Here is a 25,601-nt window from a genome sequence, read left to right as displayed (position 1 = left end):
TGTCATTGGCAATTTTGCTACTTAAAAAGGACCCCAAGCCTCGGTCAGCTAAGCATCGGACTTCGGCTCAGGTCAGGACCTCAGGGTCCCTGGGTTAAAGCCCTGCATTGGGATTTTCTCTCTCTCCTTCCGTCTCTGCCTTTCCCCGCCCCTTCAGAATAAATAAACTTAAAACAAATAAAAATAAAATTGTCCCCATGTGTAGCGCTTCAGGCTATCTCATGTCCCCAAAGGCAAGAAGGCTGGGATGTGCCTCCTGGAGAAAATGTGTGTTAGATGAGCTTTGTTCAGGCGAGAGTTACAGCGCTACTGGCTGCAAGTTCAAGGTTAACTGATCAGCAGTATGGATTAAACAAGGGGTCTTGAGACACACAGAAAACCAGGTCATGTATTGATTGCTTGACAAAAAATGTGACCAAAGGCTTGTAGAAACCCGTCTCGCTATTTCCCGTGGGATCCGGCACTCCCTAACTCCATTTTCACTGCGACATTACAGGACCAAACTACCCCCAATAATGAGAATCGACGGAATGTACCCATCACACAGCAGAGGGAGTCAGGTAGAGCAGCCTGAGAGTTAACAGAGTGGGCCCTGGGTTCAAATCCCTTGGGGCGCCTGGGTGGCTCAGTCGGTTAAGTGTCGGACTTCGGCTCAGGTCATGATCTCACAAGTTTGTGAGTTCGGGCTCTGTGCTGACAGCTCAGGGCCTGGAGCCTGCTTCCGATTCTGTGACTCCCTCGCTCTCTGCCCCTCCCCGACTTGTGCTCTGTTTGTCTCAGTAATAAACATCAAAAAAAATTTTTTTTAAATCCCAGCTGTGACCTTGGGCGCCCGTGCCTCAGTTTCCCTATCTGTAAAATACGACAAAACCGGGGGCTTCCCACTGCAGTGCGGGAAGACTGAATGAGACGCTGGATATCGGGTGTTGGGGATGTGGTCCCCACAATACAAACGTGCCTGAAACTATTATTTGCCTTCTGCGCAATGACGGAGGGGCAGACTGGGTCATCTCTGTGACCTACAGTTCCGCCTCAGGCCGTTTCCCCCTCTGTAGAATGCGAGTGGTGGCAGCGTAGCCTTAGATGTCCTGCACCGGGTGCACATCTGCCCCCTGCTGCTGCAGTGAAGACCTCGAGCTGCAGAGGCCCCGCGGCCAGGATCAGGCAGGATCAGGACTCCAGGCGGCGAGCGCAGGGCCGTGTTTATTGCCGGGAGGATGCCCGGGTGGCCTCCGGGCACCAGAGAGTTTCGACACAAATGACTTGAAGGCACTGGTTTCCGTCCAGCCCCCACCCATGCCCCGCAGGGCCCGTGGGGGCAGGAGACCCCATCACCCATCACCAAGCGGACTGGTCCTGTTCTCTTCTCCAGGGCTGACGCTCCGCAGGGTGGGTGGCTGAGGGTCTAAAATGCCCAGCGCCGCCGCCGCCGCCGAGGTTCCCCAGATGCTGTGAGGCGGGGTGGCTGCCAGTCCCGGGGCATCAGGCAGGGGGCTCTGCCCTGGGGCTGATGAAGGGCTACGACACGCTGGGGGGCAGGCGCGCAGCCGCAGTCTTCTCCACCACAAAGCCATAGTTATACTGGGGAGATGGGGGGGCACATAGTGAGTGAGGGGCCCTAGCAACGCATGAGGAATGCTGAGGGGGTGGTGACGATTAGGGACTTAGCGATCTCCAGCCCTTGGGAGAAGGGGTGTGGCTGGGGGAGCGTGGGGCCATAGGAAGGGAAGCGGGGAACACCCCCTCCCCCCCAGCACGCCACCCTGGGCCCTGCACCCACCTCCTCCTCAATATCCGCCAGTGACTTGATGGTCAGATCGGCAAAGGCAGAGAAGGCCTGGCGGGCAGAGGCAGATCAGCCTTGGGCGGGGACCCCAACTTGGAGCCCCCCCTTCCTTGAATCTCAAGGAGGGCCTCCCTCAGTATCTGCCTGAACATCCCCTCACCCCTCCTGCCACAGCCTGGAGCCGAGGGTATGCAGTTGTCCCTCCTGATTCCCCATTCGGGGCCTGAGACCCTCCAGCCTCCTCCAACTCAGCACCGTGGGCCTCTGTGCCAGGGCACTGGGTGCAGGCATGGCCCTCCCTGCAGCAGGCAGGGGCCAGACCCAGGCGCCCTTCCCCCCCCCCAAGCACCTATCGTAGACTCACCAGGGGGCCGCAGCTCTTGCCCTCAAAGCGCGGGTGCAGCGTGAAGGGAACACCTTCCATGGCTGAGGGAAGTGAGTGAAGACAGAGGCTCAGGCACAGGGGGCTTGAGGCCTGCCTAAGGCCCACCCTAATCAGAAGGGCTCAGGCCACCCCCACTCGCCGACCATTAGAGAATGGAGAAGGCCCAGGAATGGTTCCCACCCTGGCTATTCAACCTTGGGTAAGTCTGGCCCTCACCCCACCCCCACCCCCGCCCACCAGCCCAGGGGCTCGGTTTTTCGCTCTGCACTCACCTGAGATGCCGTAGAGGTTGGAGGCCTCGTAGATGGAATCGCTCCTCCGCAGAGTAGAGGCCCGGGAACCAGCCCTGGACAGGGTCCGCTCGGGAAAGCCGCCCTTGCTGGTGGAGGCGGGACAGCACAGGTCAGGCCTCATTCTGCCCGTGGCCGCCCCACCCCAAGCCTGAGGACTCACCTGGGCTGGGCAGGTGGGTCCAGGGAGAGGCCCCGCATATCCCGGCTGAGAGCCCGGGGCTTGGGCACCGGCCGTGGGGCCTTGGCCTTCTTGCACCAAATGGCAAAGCCTCCCATGTCCCTGGAAGGAGAGAGGAGTGAGGAGGGGTTCTATCCGGACGGGGTGACCCCAAGCCCTTAGGGGGACTTTCATTTCAGCATCTCGGCCCATACCCTAAGCAACACCCTAATGAATACTGCTGGGTCGGACCACCACGTGTGCATTTCAGACACCTCAACTCAGGCTTCTCAGGAACCCTACAAGACTGATACAGTTACCCCTGTCTTAACTTGTGGAAATCGGTGGGGCGCCTGGGGGCTCAGTTGTTAACGATCCGACTCTTGATTTCAGCTCAGGTCTGGATCTCATGGTTCATGAGATCGAGCCCCACGTTGGGCATTGAGCCGACAGTGCAGAGCCTGCTTGAGATTCTCCTTCCCTCTCTCTCTGCCCCTCACCCCCAAAAATAAATAAATAGACTTTAACATGTGGAAATTGAGGCACAGATAAGCGGTAGAAGGCACAGGAGGGGGGCCTGGGGGGCTCAGTAGGTTGAGGCTCAGGTCATGATCTCACAGTTCATGTGAGGTTGGAGCCCCAAGCGGGTTGGGATTCTCTCCTTCTCTCTCTGCCCCTCCTCCCCTCCCCCCCACCTTGTGCACTCTCTCTCTCAAAATAAATAAATGTTAAAAAAAGGGGGGGCAGCACAGGAGGCCTCAGGGGACTCCCTGAGGGTCAGCAGGGCAGATATGGGACCTGGAGGGCAAGGAAGGAGGCCAGAGGTAGCGGGTACGGGGGTACAGGGGCCCTACCCTACTCGCAGATATCCAGGCACCGTCTTGGTCTTCCCACTCAGCCGGACATCAAACACAGCTGTGTCTGCAGCCCCCAGGGGCACCAGCTTCACACACATGCGTTTCTTCTTGGACACAGAGGCCTCTGGGAGTGGGGGTGGGGGGCAAGAGAGTGAGAAGAGGAGAGAAGCAGAGAAGGGACCCAAAGGTGGCTCCGGGATGATGCCTGCCAGGCATGCGCTAGTTAAGGCAGCTACCTGGATAGCTTTAGGTCAGTGGTTAAATCATGAATGGTATAGCCATAGGAGGGGACTCCATGTAGCCTTGAGGAGCCATTGGGGCAGGCTTATCTTTGGTGACATGGAGAAGCATTCATGGGGTGATCATGGGCACCGATGGCAAGGGTGGGTAGCTGTGGGATGAGACGGAACAGAGTGCCCACCCTGGCCCTGCAAACCTCGCTTTTCCTTAGTCCTCTAATCCAGGGGTCAGCAAACTCTGGCCCATGTGCCAAAAGACACCCAAGATCTCCTTTTGCAGAGCGAAGGATGCTTTTCACATTTTTAAAGGATTATGGAGGGAAAAGGCAATAATCTGCCCTGCAAAGCCTAAAATATTTACCATCTAGACCTGTACACAAAAGGTTTGCTGACTCCAATATCAAGAGATACACCCTGAAGGTCAAATACACATGACAATGGGCACCTGGGTGGCCCAGGGTTAAGCGTCTGACTTCGGCTCAGGTCAAGATCTCATGATCTCGCAGTTTGTGGGTTCCAGCTCCACGCAGGGCTCTGTGCTGACAGCTCAGAGCCTGGAGCCTGCTTCCGATTCTGTGTCTCCCTCTCTCTCTGCCCCTCCCTTGCTAGTGTTCTGTCTCTCTCTCTCAAAAATAAATAAACATTAAAAAAAGAAAACAAGCCAAATACACACGACAAGACACAGTGAGAGGCAGGGGGCTGGTAAGCGGAGTGGTCAGCCCCAGGGCTACAGGAGTCAGAAGCGAAGCGGGTTCAACAGAGACCTGGGGGAGAATCAGGCATAAGCTGGCCACAGGAGTCGCAGAAAGGTGCTCCAGGCAGAGGAAACAGTGTGTGCAAAAGCCTGGAAATGAAAAGGCGTGGAAAGGGCGAAGGTTCCACTTGGCTGCCAGTTAAGAAGTTACCAGTAACACAGCAGGTCGCCACTCTTTCTCGGGACACAGGCTGTGCCAAGTGGCACATTTTTACGCAGGGCGGGGCATGTGGCCCCGCCCTGGGACACAACTCGACGCCTCGGCCAACTCTGTCGTCACCCAGTGGCCAACTCTGTCGTCACCCAGTGCATCGAGTGGGCAGTAGAGACTCGGAAAACAAGCTGTCGCCCCCCCCCTCCCCTGGTCCTGCCCGCAGGGCCCCGCACGCCGCCCCCCACGTCACCCCCAGTCTCGGACGCGGGCCTCACTGGAGTCCAGGGGATCGCAGACCGGGGAAAAGCCCGGTGGGAGGGGGCTCCTGTCCACCAGGACCTGGATATCGGCCACCACATTCTCCTGCGGATTCTGAGAGGGAGGAAGGGGAGGACACAGCGACAGTCATGCTGCAGCGGGGAACAGCGCCCCTGGCGGTGGGCCCCGCACACGGACGGGGGAGTGGGCTGACCCCGGGGATTCCGAAGGCGGGCGCCCCTTATTACCTCCAGGCTGCCCAAAGAACTGAAGCACAGAAAGTAGCCAGACTTCTGCGCGAAGCTCTTGCCGAAGCTGGCGGGCGTCCCTTCCACGGTGCAGGAGATCTACGGTGTGGACGGGAGTCAGCGCCAGGCTCCCACCCGACGCGGCCGCCTGTGCCCCCACTTAATCCCCGGGCCTCGACGTCGCTCACCGCACTGAATCCCCGCGGCGGAGGCGCCGAAGCCGACGACCAGACCAGGCCAGCCAGCGGTGCCGCGTCGGTCCCGGGTCCTGGATCCATCCTCCGAGCCCAGAGCCGAAGGCCGGGGACGGCCTCAGATGTCCGAGCCGACGACCCGCGGCCGTATTAGGGCAGGGGTCTGAACTACAACTCCCAGAGCACCGTGCGAAGGCGGGGCGGGGGTGGTGGCGTCAAAAGAGCTGTCTGCGCGTGCCTGGAAGACAGCTGGCCAATCGCGTGGGAAAACGGAGCCACGCCCCCGCGCATCGTGCAGGCGCACCCGTGGGCGACGTTTGCGGAAAATTGTCTCACCTCCTTCTCACGCCCAGCAACTTCCTCCCGAAATGTTCCTGCTCAGCGCGCCGAAGTCTTGCCGGCTCCAAACCAGAACTACGCTCCCCAGAATTCCTTGCGGAATCAGCCTCTCCGGAGACTAAAGGAGGAGGTTTCATCTTAGGGAAGAGATTTGAAAAACTGCAATTGTGGTTCTGGAAAGTCATCCCAAAGGAAACGTCCATGGGTTATGCAGCTATTGGTTTAAATAACAAAAAGCACGGACCGCCCTGAACCATGGAATCGTGTGTCACTTGAGGAGTTGTTCATGTGACCGGTGGGAGACTCTGCATCGTGTGAATGGAGGTCTCGGTTCTTGGATTACCCCGTGAAAGAGTTACCTGAGGATCCGCGCTTGAATAAAGACAGCTAGAGGGAAGGTAGCAGGCACAAAGCAGTTCTTTAAGTACAGTACACTTTCAAGATAGGGTAGAGCGGGCAGGCCCAGAGATGCCTGCTGCCAAGGGGCTAGGGGTGTCTTTTCTTTTTCTGTTTGTGGGTGGCTTCTAATCATCTAAGGGACTCCTACCTATTGGGAGGGGGAGTTTTAGGCCCTACAAGTTTCTTGCCGGAAGTGTCATGGCCACCTTCCCCCACAGAAGGGTAGCCGGTAGGGGTCGAAACCGCAGTGCAAATCTATTACAACGAACATAGGCAATCGCCCTGCAGTAGAGCTTGGAGAGGAGACCGCAGGTTCTGCACCTGCGGTTCTCGATCGGCCCGCCTTGGTAGAAGCCACAAGGCCTAGTTGTTGAAAACCACGTCAGAATGTTGTGCCCTGAGGCTTCTTTTGCGTGACCTATTTTCCCCAGCCCTTGGCTCCAGCTGGGGTCTAACTAACTGCCTACTCCAGCATCCTCACACAGAATTAGGGTTTTTTTTGAATTAGGGTTTTTTAAAATGAGATATAACGTATTTAATATGGTAACATGCTTTTACACCCCTCTGGGGGGGAAATACGAAAAATAAGGGAACAGGGTATTATTTAATCTTCCATATTTTTCAATTTTCTGCAATATCATGGGTTGGCTCACTGGTTTTTGTACAACTTGTTGAGCTAAAAATGTTTTTGTGTGTGTGTAAATGATGGAAGGGAGGGGGGAATAAAGAGTATTTAGTGGCATGTGAAAAGTATACAACATTCAAATGTCGATGCCCATAAGAAACAAACACCTTGGAAAAGACGACCCGATAATGAGATTCAGGAGTGAACTAACCATGGGTTCCCGTAGATGTACCCTCATTATTTCTAGTTCTCAGGAGGAATGTGGGTTCAAAACCTGGAGAGTTCCCTGGGTGACATTTGAAACTGGACCCCACCCTTGGAGGGCAAGGAGGGACCAAAGAAAGAAGTCAGCTACTCTAGATTGGTAGGGGGCAGCGTTTTGTTTTGTTTTAAGTTGTCTTTGTTCTTCCTTTCTTGAGAGGCAGAGAGAGACAAATCCTGCTCATGAATGTGCAGAAGAGGGAGGGAGAGAGAGGGAGGGAGGGAATCCCAAGCAGGCTCCGCACTGTCAGCACAGAGCCTGGTGTGGGGCTTGAACCCACAAACTGTGAGCTCATGACCTGAGCCGAAATCAAGAGTCAGATGCTTAAAAGACTGAGCCACCCGGGTCCCCCTAAGTGTTCGACTCTTGATCTCGGCTCAGGTCTTAATCTCAGGATGGTGAGTTGAAGCCCCATGTTGGGCTCCATGCTGGGTATAGAGCCAGGAGGGAAGGAAGGAAGGAAGGAAGGAAGGAAGGAAGGAAAGGAGGGAGGAAGGAAGGAAGGAAGGAAGGAAGGAAAAGATTAACCACAAAAAGAGAAAGTCCAGTGTGTGTGCTCTTCCCTCCGACCTGGATGTGGGCTCAGGCGCGGGCTGCACTCCCTGACTCCCTCCCACAGGACACTGCACCAGAAAGGGGAAGACGTAAGTTTGCAGTGGAGACACCTGGCCGGTGCCACCTCAGCCAGGTGATCAAGGTCAACATCATAGTGAGAAGTCCCGCTGATGGCATGTGCCCTGGACACAGTGTGCCAAGAAGGACACTTCACCTCTGGGGTCCTCCCCCAAACGGTCACCCCAGGCCAACCATGGAAAAAACATCAGACAAATCCCAACTGGGGAGCACCCTATAAAACACCTGACCAGTTGTCAAAACTGTCAAGGTCATCAAAAGCAATTAAGTCTGAAACTGTTTCAGCCCAGAAGCGCCTAAGGAGATGTGACAACTAAATGTAACCTGGGGTCCTGGGTCCAAAAGAGGACATGAATAAAAAACAAGGGAATCCGAATAATGCATAGACTTTAGTTACTACTAACCTATCAGTATTGGTTCATTCATTATAACAGATGCACCACACAAATGTGAGATGTTAAAAGTAGAAGCGACTGGAAGTGCAGCATGTGGAATATGTGTGTACTGTCCTCACTATTTTCCTGCAAATCCAAAACCGATCCTTAAAAAAAAAAAGTAACAAAGGTAAAATCAGAAAAATGGCGGCCGTTTCCATTGGAATTTTAGAGGGGAAAAATCTTACTGTTTGCAAGGGCCAGGGCCAGGGCCAGAGCGAGGGGAATAAGGCACTCGCCTCAGTGGCAAAATTTAAGGGCGCACCAAAAGGTTCTGTTATTATCACACCCATTTGACAGCTACAGGAACCGAGGCTGAGAGGAAATCGCTTGCCCAGGTCCTACAAGAGGCGGGGCTGTTCACACACAACCTTGGCCTCTTCAGCAAGATCATCCCCAATTCCTTGTTATTTGGCTGCTAAGCGGATTTAATGGGAGGGGGGGGGTTCTAGGCAGAGCGCTTCCAGCCAGGAGCCTAGAGGTGCTTCTCCAGGGCTTCTGGGAGGCCGGGGACCCTGGTTTGGGCCCTGCCCGCCCTCTCACTGTGTTATCCACCTTTCTTCCTGTCCCTGCCTGCATCCATTGAGCGCCTACTGGACGCCAAACCCTTTACTAGAAACTCCTCATTAGCCTCTATTGATGAGCCTGCTCCTTTTATTGCCCCGCTTTACATTAGACAAAATGGAGGTTCAGAGTGTTTCCTTGGTGTCCCAGGATGGAGAGGCAGATTCTAGAAGTAGGAGCCTAGTTCCTGCCGGAGCCACGACAGGCGCCTGGGTGACCTTATCTGTTGGCTGGGGGCGGCCCCTCGTGGCCACGTTGGGAACTGCATCCTGCATCCGGGGGCGGGGCCCATCCAAAGCTGCTCCGGGGCTTGGACTTTCATTTTCCCAGCCTCTCGTCCCTCCTCAGACACCCTCCATGGTTCCCTATGGTCCCTTCGGTGGGCACAGGGACGCTAAGTGAACCCCAGCTGGGTCACCACGGAGACCCCTAAACACAACATCCAGAGCCTCTTGGGTCAGAGCCAGGCCCTGTCCGTCTTCCACGCGCCTCTCAGTCTCCGGTTCCCCAGCTTGAGGCTGAATCAACAACAGCCGCTGCCTCTTCAGGTCCTGGTGCACATGAACACGAGGCTGGCATGCACGAGACGCTTAATAACTGCAGATGTCACCCTTAGTTACATGCAGGGGAGGGACAGGAGCTTGAGATGGGGTGTCGCAGGCAGCCCCAGCTCTCTACCCACGGCTCACTCGCGGGCACCAAGACAGAAAATCTCCAGGTTTGAAATCAGCACAGATTGGGGCGCCTGGGTGGCTTAGTCGGTTAAGCGTCCGACTTTCGCTTAGGTCATGATCTCGCGGTTCGTGGGTTCGAGCCCCTCGTCGGGCTCTGTGCTGACTGCCAGCTCGGAGCCTGGAGCCTGTTTCAGTCTGTGACTCCCTCTCTCTCTGACCCTCCCCTGCTCACGCTGTCTCTCTCTCTCTCTCCTAGAAATAAATAAAAACATTAAAAAAAAAAGAAATCAGCACAGAAACCACCTCATTTCCGGGAAATAGAAACTGAAAGCCTAAAATCTATGTTCTGCAAATACCCATTCAAGAGCCTCTAGGTCAGAGACGATTTTCTGAAAGCTTTGTCATTGGTTAGGATGGCCCTTATGCTAATAAGGGGGCAGCCTCAGCCAGAAGAAAGTTCCAGCATCCTCCCCTAACTCCCGCCCAAATTCATACACTCAGGGGCAGATCTAGAGAGCACCCACTTTTTACCACTACCGGACCCTGTCCAGGACTGAGTGCTCAGACACCATGCTGTCAGGCCAGCATCTGAAGTGGGTGGTGGGCGTCCTGACCCTGATGGTGTTGGGTCTGTTTGTGGCCGTGATCATCTTTGCCATCGAGGCCAACAGCAAAGCCTGCAGGGATGGCCTCCTAGCAGAGCAGGAGTGTAACAATGTCACCAGCATCCTGGAGGTCCAGCTAACCCAAACCCAGGAAGTCTTACAGAGGACCCAGGCCCAGGCTGCCACCTACAATGAGACTGTGGTAAGCGACTGCAGCTCCCTGTGCTTGGGTGGTCCCCACCGGTCTAGAGGGAGCTGAAGAGAGGCCTTGACCTTGACCAGGACCCTAACTGAATCCCAATACCCCCCCCCCACCAGGTTTTAGTGGCCTCTGAATTCTCCCAGCAGTGGTGTGGGGCAGGGTCTTAAAACTCCTCGGAGCACCCAAATCAGCGGTGTCAGTATCACCACTAGGGTGTGGAAAAACCTCCAGCCTGGTGTGGGAGGAGCTAGAAACTTCTCTCCGCACCAGTCCTGGGCAGCAGAAATCCCATCTAGGGACTGGGATGGGGACTTTACCAAGTCATAAAGAAGAAAGGGGCTCTTGATATATCCACTGAATCCCTGAGAGATTTTGAAACTTTCATTTGGGTCTTGATTTGAGGGACCTTGAAATTCCTGCTGACACCTAACTTGAGCTTGGAAATCCCCCTGTGTTCTGGGCTAGAGGGGACCTCTAAATCTTGGGCAATTGGAGGTCTAGGGGTTTCTTCTAGGGTTTGGGCTACAGGGAGCCTCTAAATTCCCATGTTGGGGGGTCTCAAACCCCCTATTTCGAGGATCACACCCTTAGCGGCCCTGGGAGGGTGGGAGGCTGAGGTTGCAGCGAAGGTTGCAGGGGAACCTGAAAGGTGTTTGGAGCCTTGCCCCTCCCCTCTGAACCTAGGGCCTGGGGAGGGAGTCCGGCGCGAGGGCAGCAGCCACCCTCGCTGCCCGGGCCAGAGCCCCAGCCGCTGACCCTCCCCTCTGTCCCAGGTTACCCTGCTGGCTTCCCTGGAGAGGAAGGAGGCCCAGAGTCAGGAGCTGCTGGCGAAAGAGGAGGAGCTTCGGGGTGAGAAAGCACAAAGCCTGGGTTCCAAGGAGGGGGATTCGGAGGGGAGGGTCAAGTATTGAAGAGGAGGGGAGAGGGAGCGGCCAGAATCCAGTGGAGGACGTGAAAAGACGTACCCCGGATTTCCAAATTGGGGTGGCATGGGGGCGGCGCGGAGGCGGTGTCAGGTCCCAGGATGGAGCCTTCCCCCTACGTTTCTCTCTCACCGTAGGAGAGATTGAGGAGTTGAAGCGGAAGCTGCAGAACGCTTTGCTCGAGGTGGAGCGACTAAGGTCGGAACCACGCCCCCTGACCACGCCCCTCCCCCCGGCCCTCCCCCGAGACCCCGGACCCCCTTTGCACGGAAAATTCCCCATTGCTCAGGGCGCAGAGTTTGAATCCCAGCCTTGTCCCTCTGGTTCTACAAGCCCCCTCCCCTCCCCACTGCCTTGGTGGGGGAAGAGGGGAGATTCTGAGGGGCGGATGAGGCCAGGGCTGGTGGAACCAGGAACCAGTCCCGGCGGTTGCCTGAGTTGGGCCCACATCTTTCCCCAGAAAAGGGAATGAGGCCTCAGGCAAGGAAAACGAAACCGCATCTGCCAGCTCCTCCCCAAAGGCACTCAGCCCCTTGCTGGTCCCCTTGCACCTGCTGCTGGTGGTCGGTGTTCTGCTGGCCTGAGGTCCCTGCCGGTAAGAACCGGGCAGCCTGGGGTACAAGAAAGGGGGACGGAAAGGAGGGAGTCCAGGATGAGCCAGGGTCTGGGGAGGCGGCCTGCCTGCACAGAGAGGCGTTTGGGGGACAGAGAGAACTCTGAGCGGGGAGGCCTGGGGGCGAGGTGGGGCTTAGGAAGAGGGCGGGGCGTCTTTTGTTCCCCTCCAGTCCACCCCGAGTCTCTCTTAAGACGTTGTCTCTTATGGGCGCCTGGGTGGCTTAGTCGGTTAAGCGTCCGACTTTCGCTTAGGTCATGATCTCGCGGTTCGTGGGTTCGAGCCCCGCGTCGGGCTCTGTGCTGACTGCCAGCTCAGAGCCTGGAGCCTGTTTCAGTCTGTGACTCTCTCTCTCTCTCTGACCCTCCCCTGCTCACACTCTCTATCTCTCCTAGAAATTAAAAAAAAAAAAAAATTAAAAAATTGAAAAAAAAAAAAAGACGTTGTCTCTTAGGCCATAGTCTTGACTGATCCGTTCCTGCTCTGCTTTCAACTCTTGGAGCCTTCCCTGACCTGACCTGTTGTGCAGGAGCCGCACTGCGGCACAGTTGGGGGGAGGGGGTGCCCAGGGAGCAGCCGGGTTGGACAAGCCCGGGAGTTGGCCCAGGGCTACCTCCCCATCTGACCTTCCCCCCACCCCCCGCAGAGCTGGGCAGGGCATGGGGTGGAGAGACCTACTTCTCACTGTCTTCTGAGGTCTTTGACCTCCAAGAAGTAAACACCCCTTTGGGGGCAGAAAGACTGTTACTCTCAAGTTCCTGGAGTGCTGCTGTGTCGCCCCCATGCGTCTGAGGTCTGTCCTGCAGGCGAGGGTGGACACCACAGACATCCACACCCAAGCTTCCCTGTTCCAGAACGTTCCCAGGAACCCCTAGGGTTTGGGCAGCCATCATCCGACCGCCTCCCTGGCGCTCCTCACCGGGGACCATCTTAAAGGGCCCTCACCAGTGCTGACTGTGTGCGGAGCAATGTACCCTTCCACTCTTCTCCTCTCTCGCTTCCTCACTGGACCTCCCAGTGCCCATTCCAATGGGGAACCCAAGGCAGTGACAGGGAACAACTCTTTGTACTTTCCAGTCCCATCCCACAGAAAATCCAGGGCTGGTACTCAAGCCCCCATCTGCAGACACACACAGGCCAGGCCTTGGTCACAGTGCTCCCTTCACCCAAACTCCTATTCACCCCGCAGTACCCAGCTCTGGGAACCCTCCTGCAGAGAGTTTCTCCGCCTCTTCAAAACTGAGAGCTGTTGTCTTCATAGACTCTTCATCTACTTTCTGGGATCCTCCCAGGCTCCATAAAGCCTTCCTCCTCTGTTATCTCCCTTTCTCCACATTCTTCTGGAATTCCAACTATTGTCCATGCAGCTTCCTTCCCAGGCTGGAGCCGGGACCTCTGTGTCTGTCGGCGCTGCTGACTTTTGAGCTGGATTGTTCTCTGCGGTGCTGGAGGATCTGGAGCCCCTGGCCTCCACCCACCAGATGTCTGTGGCCCTAGCCCCGGGCTGTGACAACAAAAATTGCCTTCGGACAGTACCCAGTTCCCCGTGGAGGTGCAGACTCCCTGCCTGTGAGGACCTCTGCTCTAGAAGCAGAAGTCCTGGCCTTCCTCGCCTCTGTGGCCCCAGCTCACAGGAGGGCTCAGGAAGTTGCTTTATGAGCAAGTCTTGTCACCCATGTGAAATAAGTGCCTGGACTTGCTCGTGATTTCTCAGCTGCTCCAGGGGCAATTGAAAGTCCTGATTCCCACCCAGAAGCAAACCCTTCTCGTATGCCCTTGGGCCTCCCCCACCTGTCACTGCAGCCCATGGCTGGACGGGCTCATATTCAAGAGTTTTGACTGGAAAGGAATAGGAGTTTGGTTCACGAGGCCGGCCACCTGGGGAGAAGGCCGACTCTCCAAAAGCCAACTCTAATGTTGCTGCCCGGCCCAGAGATTTGTAAAGGGATTTAGGGCAGTGCGGTGACCTGTGACAGTTCTTAATTATGTGCCTTCTTGATGGTGCCAGCCACAGACGTTGCTATTGTGGTGCTCAGAGGTTGTGCAAGGGACACTGGGTCCTTGGTGCCCCGGGCTGGGAAGGGGGGGGAGGTACAAGAAGGTTTGGGTCCCTGGTGCCCGGGGTGGTCCAGGAGACCTTGTGATGTGCAGAAATGCTCTGTTGTTTCTAGGAAAGAATGCATGATCTATAAATGTACAAAGAAAGGCAGGCGCCTGGGTGGCTCCATCGGTTGACCGTCTGACTTTGGCTAAGATCATGATCTCGCGGTTCGTGAGTTCGAGCCCCACATCGGGCTCTGTGCTGACAGCTTGGAGCCTGGAGCTTGCTTCGGATTCTGTGCCTCCCTCTCTCTGCGCCTCCCCTGCTTGCACTGTGTGTCTCTCTCTCTCAAAAATAAATAAACATTTGGGGCGCCTAGGTGGTGCAGCTGGTAAAAGCGTCTGACTTCGGCTCAGGTCATGATCTCACGGTTTGTGGGTTCAAGCCCTGTGTTGGGCTCTGTGCTGACAGCTAGCTCAGAGCCTGGAGCCTGCTTCTGATTCTGTGTCTCCCTCTCTGTCTGACCCTCCCCTACTCATGCTGTCTCTCTCTCAGAAATAAATAAAAACATTAAAAAATGTTTTTAAAAAATACACATTTAAATAATAATAATAATTTAAATTTAAAAAGTATATACAAAGAAGGCTTAGCTAATCATTCCTGAGGGCTCATAGTGCTCACAAAAATTTAATGACTAGTAGGGTGGCCTGCGGCTGAGGCAGCTTCGAATCCCCCTCCATCCTCAACTCCCAGCCCCAGAGCTGTGTTTCAATGCTAGCAGGGGACAGGTTTGCCCGACATAATGGAGTCAACTTGTTCAGCACATTTCTCCTTCCAAGCCCCTATACGTGGCTGAGTATAAACTCCTCTCCTTCCTAAAAATGCCCCTGTAGGGGCCCAGATGGGGGCCACTTTGGCAGACAGACTATTTTGAGTTAAAAAGCAATCAAGGGGCATCTGGCTGGCCCCCTCAGTACAGCTCATGACTCTGGATCTTGGGGTTGTGATTTCAAGCCCCATGCAAGGTGTAGAGCCTACTTAATAAAAGAAAATTTTTAAAAATATGGAAACCAATCCGGGCACCTGGGTGGCTCAGTCAGTTAAGCGTCCGACTTTGGCTTGGGTCATGGTCTCTTGGCTTATGAGCTCGAGCCCCATGTCGGGCTCTGCGCGGACTGTGCAGGGTCTGCTTGGGATTCTCTTTCTGTCTCTGCCCCTCCCCCACTTGTGCTCTCACTCTCAAAAGAAAGAAACAAACTTTAAAAATAAATAAATAAATAAATACATACATACATACTAAAAAGCGATCAAAGCCCAGCAGATTCAGGAAAAGCTCTGTCCTCCCCCACAATTGCCTAAAAAGAATTTAAATAGAGGACTCGCTCCAGGAAGAGAGCTGTTATCACCCCTGAAAACATCGCCCGTGAACTAGATGTGATAGACAGACAGGAACTTAGCAAGGCCTCTTTGACCAAAATCCTCTGTGTCCCATTGTTTCTGAGTGGCCCAGCACAGATTTATTTACTAAATATTTACTCTTTTTCATCTCTCTGTGAATTGTTTTCCTTCCCTTTGAAATCCCAGACCCCCACCCTCCTCTCTTCAGTTTAGAATGACTTCTATATCTGAGGCGCCTCGGTGGCCCAGTCGGTTGAGTGTCCAACTTCACTCAGGTAATGATCTCACAGTTTGTGAGTTTGAGCCCCACATCGGGCTCTGGGGCTCTGTGCTTACAACTCAGAGCCCAGAGCCTGCATCAGATCCTGTGTCTCCCTCTCTCTGTGCCGCCCCCCGCCCCCACTCATGCACCTCTCTCTCTGTCTCAAAATAAATAAACACTAAAAGCAAACAAACAAACAGAATCCAACTCTTGATTTCAGTTCAGGTCATAATCTCACAGTTCTCGGGTTCCAGCCCAGCGTCAGGTCTGTTCTGACAGTGCGGAGGCTACTTGAAATTCTCTTTCTCTCTCTGTCCCCTCCCCCACTCTCCCTCCCTCTCTCAAAATAAATAAACAAACTTAAAAAAACATAGAATGACATGCATGCCTGATTTTGCCTGTCTTTGGAATGTCTGGGTCTGTGTAGATTCCCCATATGGATGAAATGAAAATTTATGTTCTCCTCTTAATCTATCTATGTCAGCTTGATTCTTAGTCTGGTTAGAAAGATGTAGAAGGGGACAGGAAATTCTTAGCCACCAGAGGACTTGCTCTTGTTGGGCGGAGATTGTTTTCTCCTCTAGTAAGGCATTAGCGATAAGGGAGTGAAAGGCAAGCCGACACTCTTCAAACCCCCCCACCCCCAAGGAATGGGAAAACCTGATGGTTAAAAGGCAATCTTGGGGCGCCTGGGTGGGTTAGTCGGTTAAGCGTCCAACTTTCGCTTAGGTCACGATCTCGCGGCTCGTGGGTTCGAGCCCCGCGTCGGGCTCTGTGCTGACTGCCGGCTCAGAGCCTGGAGGCTGTTTCAGAGTCTATGACTCCCTCTCTCTCTGACCCTCCCCTGCTCACGCTGTCTCTCTCTCTCTCTCTCCTAGAAATCAATAAAACATTAAAAAAAATTTTTAAAGGCAATCTTATCCACAGCCTGATCTCCAGAAACCCACAGACTCTGTCTTCTGCAGTCCCTACACCACCCTCCCCTCCGTAGTGAGGTGGGGAACACAGACAGGAAGGAGATGGGAAATAGAATGCAATTTCCTTATAAACTGCAGCCCGTTGACAAATACTTGAGGCAAAATCAGAGTGAAACATTTCTCCAGGAACTCCCTACTGTCTTAATGTTAATGCCTTGCTAGAGGAAAAATAACTTTAGCTTGACAATAGCAAGCCCTGGGGGATCTTGAGAACCCACTTTGGGGGCCCCTGGGGGGCTCAGTGGGTAGAGCAGCCACCTCTAGGTTTCAGCTCAGGTTGTGATCTCACAGTTCACAAGCCCTGCATGGGGCTCTGTGCTGACAGCTGGGAATAACCTGTTTGGGATTCTCTCTCCCCCTCAAAATTAAAAAAAAAAAAAAAAAAGCCCTCTTTAGCATGTGAAAGTCCTTCTGGAAGCCTCTCTTTTGCCTTGACCTCCCCCAACTCCATAGTATATATCAGTCACTCCTCACAACCCCAGTGCAGCTCTTTCTGCCCACACATCCTGTCCCTGTGCTTTAATAAAATCACCTTTTTGCACCAAAGACGTCTCAAGAATTCTTTCTTGGCTGTGGGCTGAAGGAGCCCCCCCCCACTCCAAAACCCCATCAGTGTGATGAGGTTTGGGGGTGATGGCGGAGTTCAGAGTTGATGGCCAAGAAAGAAGTGTTGAAGACGTCTTTGGTGCAGAAACATGATCTTATTACAGCACAGGGACAGGACCCGGGGGCAGAAAGAGCTGTGCCGGGGTTGTGACGGGGAGCTCATTATATACCTTCAGTTTGGGAGGGGGTTAGGGACAGAGTCCGTCTCCAAGGAATTTTCAAGCAAGGTTTCTAGGACCTTGAGGGGCTAGGTATTGCTAGGGAAACACCATTTATTACCGTTTAGTAAAACCTCAGTCATGAGGCCCTTCAGATGTACATCAGGGGCCATATGCTTGGAGTCTGATTCCCAGCATATACTCGGGGCTAAGGATATAGGAGGTTTGCAAAGGAATTTGTATGTGTTTCCGGAGACTCACAGGGTCCTGGGGGGTCAGGATAGCATTAAGCCAAGATTCCCTATTGCCCCCAGCAAAGTGTCATCATCGAGGCAGCTGAGCTCCTGGAAGAAGGTCACTGCCTGTCTCAAGGTCACTGCCTGTTTCAAGGACTCGCCAATGGGCTGTAGGCAGAAAGGGAATTTAATTTTTCATTTGCCTTTGTTTCCCGCATCACCACGGCAAGCACTTAAACCCCCCTTACATCTTGATGAAGGCGATATTAGGGCTCCAGGAAACGGTCTATAGGTTTCTGTAGATTAGGCTGGGAATAAGATTGCCTTTTTCTCACAGTTTATTAAGTTATCCATCAACTGAAGGAGACACCTATCCTGCATGGCTGTGATCTCTGTAAGTCACCGATTTGTTTTTCTTTCCTTTCCTTTGCTCTTGGTAGCCAGGAGGGTCTGAGGAATGTCACACATATCTGACCTGGGCAGGGAGGGGTGCTAGCTTGTACTCGGCCCTCAGCTTGCCTCATGCTCCCTTACCAAGTGGGGGTGGGGGGGGTTCTGGAGGAGATATACAGATCAGGGGGTAGGGCTGGGGGGTTGATTATAAGGAACAGTTAGCTGCCAAAGAGAGGAGGGGGTGCTCAGGTAGAACAGAAAGCCATCACCGTGGCCTTGGGATGCAAAAGAGGAGGTCTTAAGGGGTCAAGGAGCAAATAAAACGCAATAGGGGCCTCACAAGGGAAAGAGGAAGAGAAGGGGGAAGAAGTGGGGGAGGAGGAGGAAACAGATGGGAAGGAGAAGAAAAAGGAAGTAGTGGGGAGGAGGAAGAAGTGAAAGAAGGGGAGAAGGAAACCGGAGGGCCAGGGGCAGGACGAGGAGGGTAGAGGGGAGGGGGAAAGCGGAGGAGGAGGAGGAGATTCGCCTCTGAGAGGAAGGGAGAACATAGGCAGGTTGTAAACCGGCCTGGAGCTGATTTACAGTGTCACATCGCCCCCTGGCGGCCTAGTGGAGAAGGGCAGGGAGTTGGGGCCCATCCCCTCCGGCCCTCGCAGGCAGTCCCAGAAAATGTGGCAGCCTGAGCCAGGCCGACCTTAGTCGGTCGTGCAGCCTCGCGTCTTTAAGCCTCCGTTTTCCCACGAACAGAATGGGGACCCTCGCCGCCGAGTGCCCCGAATGCAAATGGGTGCTTCGTCAGACTGTGCTCCCATGGTTCCCACTCAGCTCTATGGGGCAGGAGCTAGAGCGATCCCCACTTCAGTGGGGGAGACCGAGGATCAGAGGACAGCACATGCGATGCAGAGGCAGAACTGGAACCCGGGACCCCCCAGTCCTGTCCTGGCCTCGGGTGGCCTAGGCTGGCCCCTGGCGGGGGTCCAGCCCCTCCCAACGCATTCGGGAAGCCACGGCCCGGGCAGGGCGGAACCGTGGGTGTCTCTGGCGCCCCAAGGTGCCAATTAAATGCTCGTGGCTGTCTGGGGCCAGAGCTGTGGACGGCGGCATGGCCGAGCTGGGGCCAGAGCCGGGACGCGCGTGGCGGGCACTAGCCCTGTGCGGGGCTGCGGTGTTCCTGGCGGCCGCGGCAGCCGGCGGGGCCCTGCTGGCCTGGAACCTGGCCTCCTCGGCCTCCCGGGGACCTCGCTGCCCGGAGCCAGGTGCCAATGCCACGGCACCCCCCAAGGATCTGGCGCCGGAGGTCGAGGAGCTGCGGCGCCAGCTGGCAGAGGCGACCCAGCGCGGGCAGGCTCTGGCCAGACAGCTGAGCCAGGCCAACCGAGTCCGTGGGGAGCTGGAGGAGACACTAAGGGCCTGCGAGGGCCGCCAGGTAGGTGCGCAGGGTGGGAGACTGGGGAATCCAGAATCAGGGGCGAGGGCCTGTGAACGCAGCCCCTCTCCCCCACCCAGTGCACTGGTTTCCCTAATTCTTCAATGGAGGGTGGCAGATGAGACTAGCGCCGGAATCCCTCCCCAATACTACCAGTTCCCTCTTAGGTCTGTCTTCTGAACAAGGTGGCCCCCCCCAATTCTCTGCCATTTGCCTAGTAGATGGCGGTGGCTACAGAAGCCCCAGACCCCCGACCCCACCTGGGGAGACCTGTGCTAATAACCCTCCCCCTGGGTGCCCACTCAACCTCCCCCAGTCGGTGTCCAGCAGCCCTATTTCTAGAGAGGGACATTCATGTCACCTGTAATTAGGAGGCTAAAGTTGGCCTCTTGGGGGAGGTACTGGCCAGGTCCTCCCTTTTCCTCCGGCCACCCCTTCCCAAACTCTTAACCCTTCCCAGCCCCCGGACCTTGCAAAAGAACCATTCCCAGAGTCCCAATCTCTCATTAACCAACTATTGTGGGTCTCTGTGTACCAGGCCCAGCAGGGGCTGGGCAGTGTGAATTTTAGAAATCAAAACAGACCTCTACCCTTTACCCACCTGCCTAAGGGAAGGGCCCCAAGCCGCCGAGGTTAAGTGCAGCCTGCTCTGGGTTCGAATTCTGACTCTGCCCCTCAGTGGAAGAAGTTCTGAGAAGGCCAGGCCAGTTGTTTTAAAGAATAATGGCTCACCTAGGCGAGGAAGCAGACTCCAGAAACCTGGTCATTGGCAACCACCAGACTGGCTTGTGTTAGTTTGACACCCCAGTGAGTCTAGATGTAGCTGGGGTTGGGACTGCACAGCTAAACGGTTTCCACATTCGGTGGCTTGAGGGGAGCACGGGGGCCTGGGCAGAGCAGCTGTCACCACTCAGAACCCCAGGAGCCCCAAAGAACATTCCAAATAACGCTCAGGGAACGGAGTCACCAGGGTCAGTTGAGTCTTCCCCAGAAGGAGGGGAGACTTCACTTCTCCCCTGCACCCCCTCCTGCCCCCCTCCCCTCCTTACTTCCTCTCCACTCCTCAGAGCCGGCTTCAGACCCAGCTGATGACCCTGAAGACGGAGATGGAGGAGGCCAAGGCACAGGAGACCCAGATGGGGGCTGAGAACGGGGCGCTCACAGGTTTGTTGCGGCGCAAGGGGTGGCCAGGGCTAAGGGTGGAGGGTGCCTGAAAGGTTCCTGGTTACGCAAATAACACGCACAACTGCAAATGTAATGTAAACGACATGTAAATAAACGCAAAGGCCACGCAAACGTTCACAAAAGACAACTCAAATGCGACCAAATATGCCAACGCCATTTACACGACTCCCAAGAGCAACACAAGCCTATGAAAAGTTCTGCAAATGACACGTAAAGCTCATGCAAACCGCGCACAAATTTAATTCCAATAAGGCAACGCTGCAAATAGTAGGCGGCCTGTAAACTCCAAGGCCAGCGTTAAGCGTTAGGCGGGTGCGGCCTTGGGGTCTTGGACCTGACCCGGCTCCCTGGACCCGCAGAAGCTCTGGCGCGCTGGGAGGCGGCAGCTACTGAGTCTGCGCGGCGGCTGGACGAGGCGCAGCAGCGCGCACGCGCGGCCGAGGCCGAGGGCGAAGCGTGCGCGGCCCGGGAGGCGGCGCTGCGCGAACGCGCGTGAGTGAAGGGCGGGGCCCGGNTAGCTGCGCGAGACTTGGTTCCTTTGACCGCCCCCCCATCCCCTGGAGGGGAAGGAGGGGAAGGGTCCCTGGGGCGTGGCCGTGTGGGCGGGGCCTGGGGGAGTTGAGTGACAGGAAGGTCAAAGGCTCCTAGAGTTGGAACCTAGGGGTGGTGAAGGATATAGGTTCTCGGGGCGGGGGGCTAGAATCCCCAGGTTGAGGCCGGCGCTGTGCAGGCATGAGCCCCCGGGGTCGGGCGCACGTGGAGGAAGGGCGAGGAGCGGAAGAGAAGGATGCAAGTAAAAGGAAGTACCGAGGGAGAGGGCGGGGGTTCTGGAGGCTGAGCTCCTGGAAAAGGGGATCGGAGCCCCTGGGGAGGGGTCCCAGGAATGGCTGGGGGTGGAGAAAGGTTAGGGGATCCTGGGAGTGGGGGAGCTCGTGGGAGTGGGGTTCTCAGGAAAGCTGGAAGAGTACTGGGGGGAGGATGTCGGGGGACGGGGGTCCGGGTGCTGATGGGCCCCTCCCCACTTCCCGCCAGTAAAGCCCTGGAAGCCGAGCTGAGCCCCCAGCGCAGAGTGCCGCATCCCCGATCCCGCTCCGGGTCCCGACCGCGACCCAGCCCCCGCTCGCGCTCTCGCCCAGGAACTTCGGGGGGCTGCCGGCGGCCGGCCCGGCGCGCCCGAGGGTGAGTCAACCCCCAGCAGGTTGAGGGCCCGAGGCCAGGAGGGCACACGCTGTGGTGGCCCTGCTGGGACCCGTAGAGAGGTGCCCACGCTGGATGAGATGCCCAGCCGACAGCCATCAACACTCAGCTCTGGACCCGGAGTCGCTCTGAACGGAATCTACAGAGAGGAAGGAGACTCGACCTTCTCTCCCCAGCCAACTAGTGCTGATTTTACAGATGAGGAAACTAAGGCCCATTTGATGACACAATGAGATAGTGCTGATTTGGGACTTCAGTCCCGTCTAATGACAGGGTTGCTTCATGCCACAGACGTGAAGAGTTAGGGTCCAGCCCTGGCTCAGGAGTGACCTAGAAGGGTCACTTCTCCCCTCTGGGCCTCAGTTTACCTTGTCTGTATATCACATGATTAGAATCATGTTTAGCGAGCCGGCCTATCCTTGACAACACACACCGACCAAGATGGCACAATGGGAAAACTACAGACCCCTCCACCCTCTGAGGAGGGTACAGAACTCCCAAATGGAATTTTAGCCAAAAGAATGAAGTCCCACATTTTTTAAATGCATCACGACAAAGGCGACATCGCTGAGATGCAGGGAATGCTCAGCATCCAGCAGTCTGCTGATGAAATTCACCATAGTAATGGATCAAGTGAGAAAAGTTCTGGAAAGGCTGTCAAAATGAGGGCCCCCGGGAAGATGACCGCTGTTGAGTATTTAATATTGTTCCAGCGGTACTAGCCAATGCACTTAGACAAGGAAAAGAAAGAGGAGATACAGACATTAGAAGAGTGGTAGGGAAATTATAGCTTGGATCATATGTGAGCACTGTTTATATAGGTCAAAAATAATAGAAATACTAACAATTTCGTAAGGCTCAATTTCACATTAATTTTGTTGTTTACCTTATATTTCACATGCCTTCAGACTTACAGAAAAACTGGAGGGTTAGGACAAAGAATTCCTGGATACTCTTCACCCGGATTCCACAAACATTAGTTACCACCTTTGCTTTATTCTTTTTCTCTCTCCGAAAACGTGCAGAAATGATGTCTCATTACCCATAACTCTTGAGTGTGCATTTCCTAAAAACAAAGACATTCTCCCACATAATCACAGCACATTGATGAACATCAGGAAGTGGACGTTGATAAAACACTATTATCTAATCTACAGACTTTAATCAGGCTTTGCCAACTGTTCTCATAATGTCCTTTTAACAGGACAAGAATATCCTGGCTCACACATTGTATTTGTCAAGTCTTTCATCTCTTTTAATCTGGAACATTTCTCAGTCTGTCTTTGCCTTTTATGACGTTGGTATCTTTTAAAGGCCCAAGGCAGTCATTTTATGAAGTCCAAATTTGGGTTTCTGTGATGTTTCTGTAAGATTAGTTTCTGGTTGGCATTTGGGGCAGGAAAGCCTTTAACATAATATTATTATGACCTGGTAGTATGATTTTATATATAGAAAACCGAAGAGAATTAACTGAAACTTTCATAGATCTAGTTCATATAGTTATTTATCTCCAGGAATACACTAATCTCCTTCAGCTGTAAAGAGCTCTTATAAATTAAGGTTTTCAAAAAACAGCTCAGTAGAAAACTGGGCAGAGAATATAGACAGTCATTTCATAGAAATATGCAAAAAAAAAAAAAGCGACCAACCTCTTTCCTAGAAACGAATTGCAAATTGAAACAACAATGTGGTCCCACTTTCTCGCTGTTAGTCTGGCAAATGTAAAAACAAAAGCAAATCACAAAGTACCCTGTGCGGGCACTGCTGTGGAGAAACAAGTAATCCCACATGGTGCCAATGAGATGGCTCAGTGGTACAACCACTTGGAAGGGGAATTTTCTAGAACCTCTCAAAATTAAAAGTGCATATATCCTTTGACCCATCAATTCCCCTTCTAGAAATTTTTCTACAACCCTATTTACACGTGTACAAAATGATGGACCAGGGGCACCTGGCCGACTCAGTCTGCAGAGTGCACTCTTGATCTACAGGTTGTGAGTTCAAGCCCCACGTTGGGTGCAGAGCCTACTTAAAAATAAATAAATGCATGCATACATACCTAAAACTAAACAAAACGAAATGATGGGATGGACAAAATGTAATGCAGATCCCTGGGTTGGATCCTGGAACAGAAAAACACTTAGTGGGAAGGTCAAATAAAGTCTAGAGCATAATTAATTTAACATACTACAGTTACTTTCTTAGCTTAGATGAACGAAATTTGGACACCATGGTGTAAAAGAACTTGACCATCGAAGAAGTTGGGTGAGGGCTATTCAGGGGCTCTGTACTATCTCTGCAACTTTTCTGTAAATCTAAAACTATTCTAAGATTAAAAGTTTACTTTTTAAAAAGAGGCAGAGGCCGGGGAGGGGGGGAGGGGAGGGAACAAGGACATTTATTATCACATTCTTGGTAATTACAAAACATTGGAAACAACCTCAATGTCTTCCAGCCAGTGGCTGTTATGAATGAGTGTCCATGCATCCACACAGTGGGACATTATATGGCTGTTAAAGGTGACAAAGGAAGTCTCCTCTGAGATACATTACTATAAAAAGCAGGGGAGTGATAATTGGCGTGCATTTTTTTAAATGCAGGGATGAAGAGAATTTTACCCAAATAACTCTAAAGGAAACACTGGTCANAGAGGCTGGGATTTGGGGGGGATGGAAGCCCTTGGAACTCTTAGCCCCCACCATCCAGTCCTGCTAATTACCACCCCCCACCACCACCCTGGGGGTCGGAGGTACTGGACCTGAGCCTTTACCCAGGAGGGGCCCACGCGGAGGGGGAATTAGAGGGCTCACTCCCAAGGAGGAAGAGCAGCTGAGGGGCGGGAGAAGGTCTAATCGCTTAGTTCTGCTGACAGCCACCAGGGGTCGCCCCAACTTGCACAGCCGGTTGCTGCCCGCTAAGGGCTCACAGCTTGAGAGGGGAAGGCTGGTTCTGAAAGCTACCCCCACCCCCAACTCTGGCGTCAATCCACAAGTGAGCAGGAAGTGGCTTCTTCTGGAGTCTGGCAGAGCGGAGGACCAGGAGACTGACCTTGCTTTGTCTGACTTAAGACCCCTTTCACTGTGCGGCTGTGGGATCCAAGGGTAAAAGGGCTGGGCTCAGGGATGTAAATGGGACATAAAACATTCTCACTATTGTCACCTTACTCTGTGGGCTTCATCTTGGCCATACCACCGGACCCCTGAAAATCAGTGTCGGGGAGGGAGGGAACTAGGGAGCCAAGGCAGGTGTGTGAGCAGAAATGGCAGTTAGATCTAGTGTCAGAAAGTATTGGGAAGAGAGAACACAGACTGAGTGAGGGCTTTGAACCCCCAGGGATTGAGTGAGGATTGAAGGCGACCTGGAGAGAACAAGCCCAGAGCCACCCCCCTCCCTTTGCACTGAGGATCACTTCCGCTCCCCAGGGAAGTAAATCGCGCTCCTTGGTGGAACCCACCTCCAGGACCCCCATCTGTTGCCACCTCACAGGGCCAGTCTTTGACCTGCCCTTGCCTGTTCTGCCTCCTACTCTCTAATTATCCCTCAAAGTCTCTCTACCTCTGTCTCTGAGTCTCTCTCTCTTTTAAATATTTTNCTCGAGATCATGACCTGAGCTGAAGTCAGACACTTAACCAACTGAGCCACCCAGGCACCCCGAGTCTCTCTCTCTCTTCATCTGTCCCTGCCCCTATCACCAGCACCTGCTCCTAGGTCCCTGCCCTGGCTTCCCATCCCCAGAGCCCCCCTCCCGTGGCTGCGGTGACAGTAGGAGGGGACAGAAATGGGAAGCCTTGGTGACTGCAGGAGAGCAGCTGAGACAGCAGCAGCCTGACCCGGCCACCCCCTCCCCAGTCCCAAGTAAAAAAGTGGGGTGCGTTTCATCAGCCGGTAACAGGGAGGCCCAGAGAGGACGGGCTCTCCCTATGTCACCTCCAAAAGCGCAAAACTTAATTTTCATCTGAATTTAACCAAACACACGGATATAAACGTGGAGGGTTTTTTGGATTTCACTGAAATTTTTCTTCACTAGAAGTACTACTTTCTCAAGGACCTTCCTGAAATTCTGTGAGAGTTTTTTAAAAATCTTGGGTCTCCTTGAGAATTTCAGGGTCAGTTTCAGGTAGTGA

The 25,601-nt window shown here is 54.1% G+C and overlaps 3 protein-coding genes across 3 annotated transcripts; 2 read left to right on the top strand and 1 right to left on the bottom strand.

Moving 5' to 3' along the window:
• Positions 1 to 374: 374 nt before the first annotated feature.
• On the bottom strand, positions 375 to 5,498 carry MVB12A (multivesicular body subunit 12A). Its single transcript, XM_077777125.1, has 9 exons — positions 5,320 to 5,498; positions 5,132 to 5,230; positions 4,901 to 4,997; positions 3,476 to 3,602; positions 2,625 to 2,744; positions 2,444 to 2,550; positions 2,151 to 2,212; positions 1,781 to 1,837; positions 375 to 1,581 (listed from the first exon to the last, which is right to left on the bottom strand). The coding sequence occupies exons 1-9, from the start codon at positions 5,407 to 5,409 to the stop codon at positions 1,519 to 1,521; spliced, it is 822 nt and encodes a 273-aa protein (XP_077633251.1). The 5' UTR covers positions 5,410 to 5,498; the 3' UTR covers positions 375 to 1,518.
• Positions 5,499 to 9,745: 4,247 nt separating this feature from the next.
• On the top strand, positions 9,746 to 14,036 carry BST2 (bone marrow stromal cell antigen 2). Its single transcript, XM_077777308.1, has 5 exons — positions 9,746 to 10,062; positions 10,836 to 10,911; positions 11,123 to 11,183; positions 11,446 to 11,580; positions 13,770 to 14,036. The coding sequence occupies exons 1-4, from the start codon at positions 9,826 to 9,828 to the stop codon at positions 11,567 to 11,569; spliced, it is 498 nt and encodes a 165-aa protein (XP_077633434.1). The 5' UTR covers positions 9,746 to 9,825; the 3' UTR covers positions 11,570 to 11,580; positions 13,770 to 14,036.
• Positions 14,037 to 18,273: 4,237 nt separating this feature from the next.
• CCDC194 (coiled-coil domain containing 194) lies at positions 18,274 to 23,828 on the top strand. The gene is made up of 4 exons (XM_077777082.1): positions 18,274 to 19,095; positions 20,163 to 20,259; positions 20,640 to 20,772; positions 21,313 to 23,828. Exons 1-4 carry the CDS (start codon positions 18,772 to 18,774, stop codon positions 21,461 to 21,463), a joined length of 705 nt encoding a protein of 234 aa, XP_077633208.1. The 5' UTR covers positions 18,274 to 18,771; the 3' UTR covers positions 21,464 to 23,828.
• Positions 23,829 to 25,601: the final 1,773 nt, after the last annotated feature.

This window comes from Crocuta crocuta, unplaced genomic scaffold (assembly GCF_008692635.1).
Source record: "Crocuta crocuta isolate KB4526 unplaced genomic scaffold, BGI_CrCroc_1.0 scaffold77, whole genome shotgun sequence".
NCBI lineage: Eukaryota > Metazoa > Chordata > Mammalia > Carnivora > Hyaenidae > Crocuta > Crocuta crocuta.
Note: the sequence above shows the minus strand (reverse complement) of the source record. Positions and strands in the feature narration are given on the sequence as shown.

Excerpts from the sequence above, each read along its gene's own strand:
- BST2 (XM_077777308.1), top strand. The coding sequence starts at position 9,826 with ATGCTGTCAGGCCAGCATCTGAAGTGGGTGGTGGGCGTCCTGACCCTG. Across the intron at positions 10,912-11,122 it reads GAAAGAGGAGGAGCTTCGGG|GAGAGATTGAGGAGTTGAAG; the intron begins GTGAGAAAGCAC and ends CTCTCACCGTAG. Across the intron at positions 11,184-11,445 it reads CTCGAGGTGGAGCGACTAAG|AAAAGGGAATGAGGCCTCAG; the intron begins GTCGGAACCACG and ends ATCTTTCCCCAG.
- CCDC194 (XM_077777082.1), top strand. The coding sequence starts at position 18,772 with ATGGCCGAGCTGGGGCCAGAGCCGGGACGCGCGTGGCGGGCACTAGCC. Across the intron at positions 19,096-20,162 it reads GGGCCTGCGAGGGCCGCCAG|AGCCGGCTTCAGACCCAGCT; the intron begins GTAGGTGCGCAG and ends TCCACTCCTCAG. Across the intron at positions 20,260-20,639 it reads TGAGAACGGGGCGCTCACAG|AAGCTCTGGCGCGCTGGGAG; the intron begins GTTTGTTGCGGC and ends CTGGACCCGCAG.
- MVB12A (XM_077777125.1), bottom strand. The coding sequence starts at position 5,409 with ATGGATCCAGGACCCGGGACCGACGCGGCACCGCTGGCTGGCCTGGTC. Across the intron at positions 3,603-4,900 it reads CTGCGATCCCCTGGACTCCA|AGGCCTCTGTGTCCAAGAAG; the intron begins GTGAGGCCCGCG and ends CCCCACTCCCAG. Across the intron at positions 2,213-2,443 it reads CAACCTCTACGGCATCTCAG|CCATGGAAGGTGTTCCCTTC; the intron begins GTGAGTGCAGAG and ends CACTTCCCTCAG.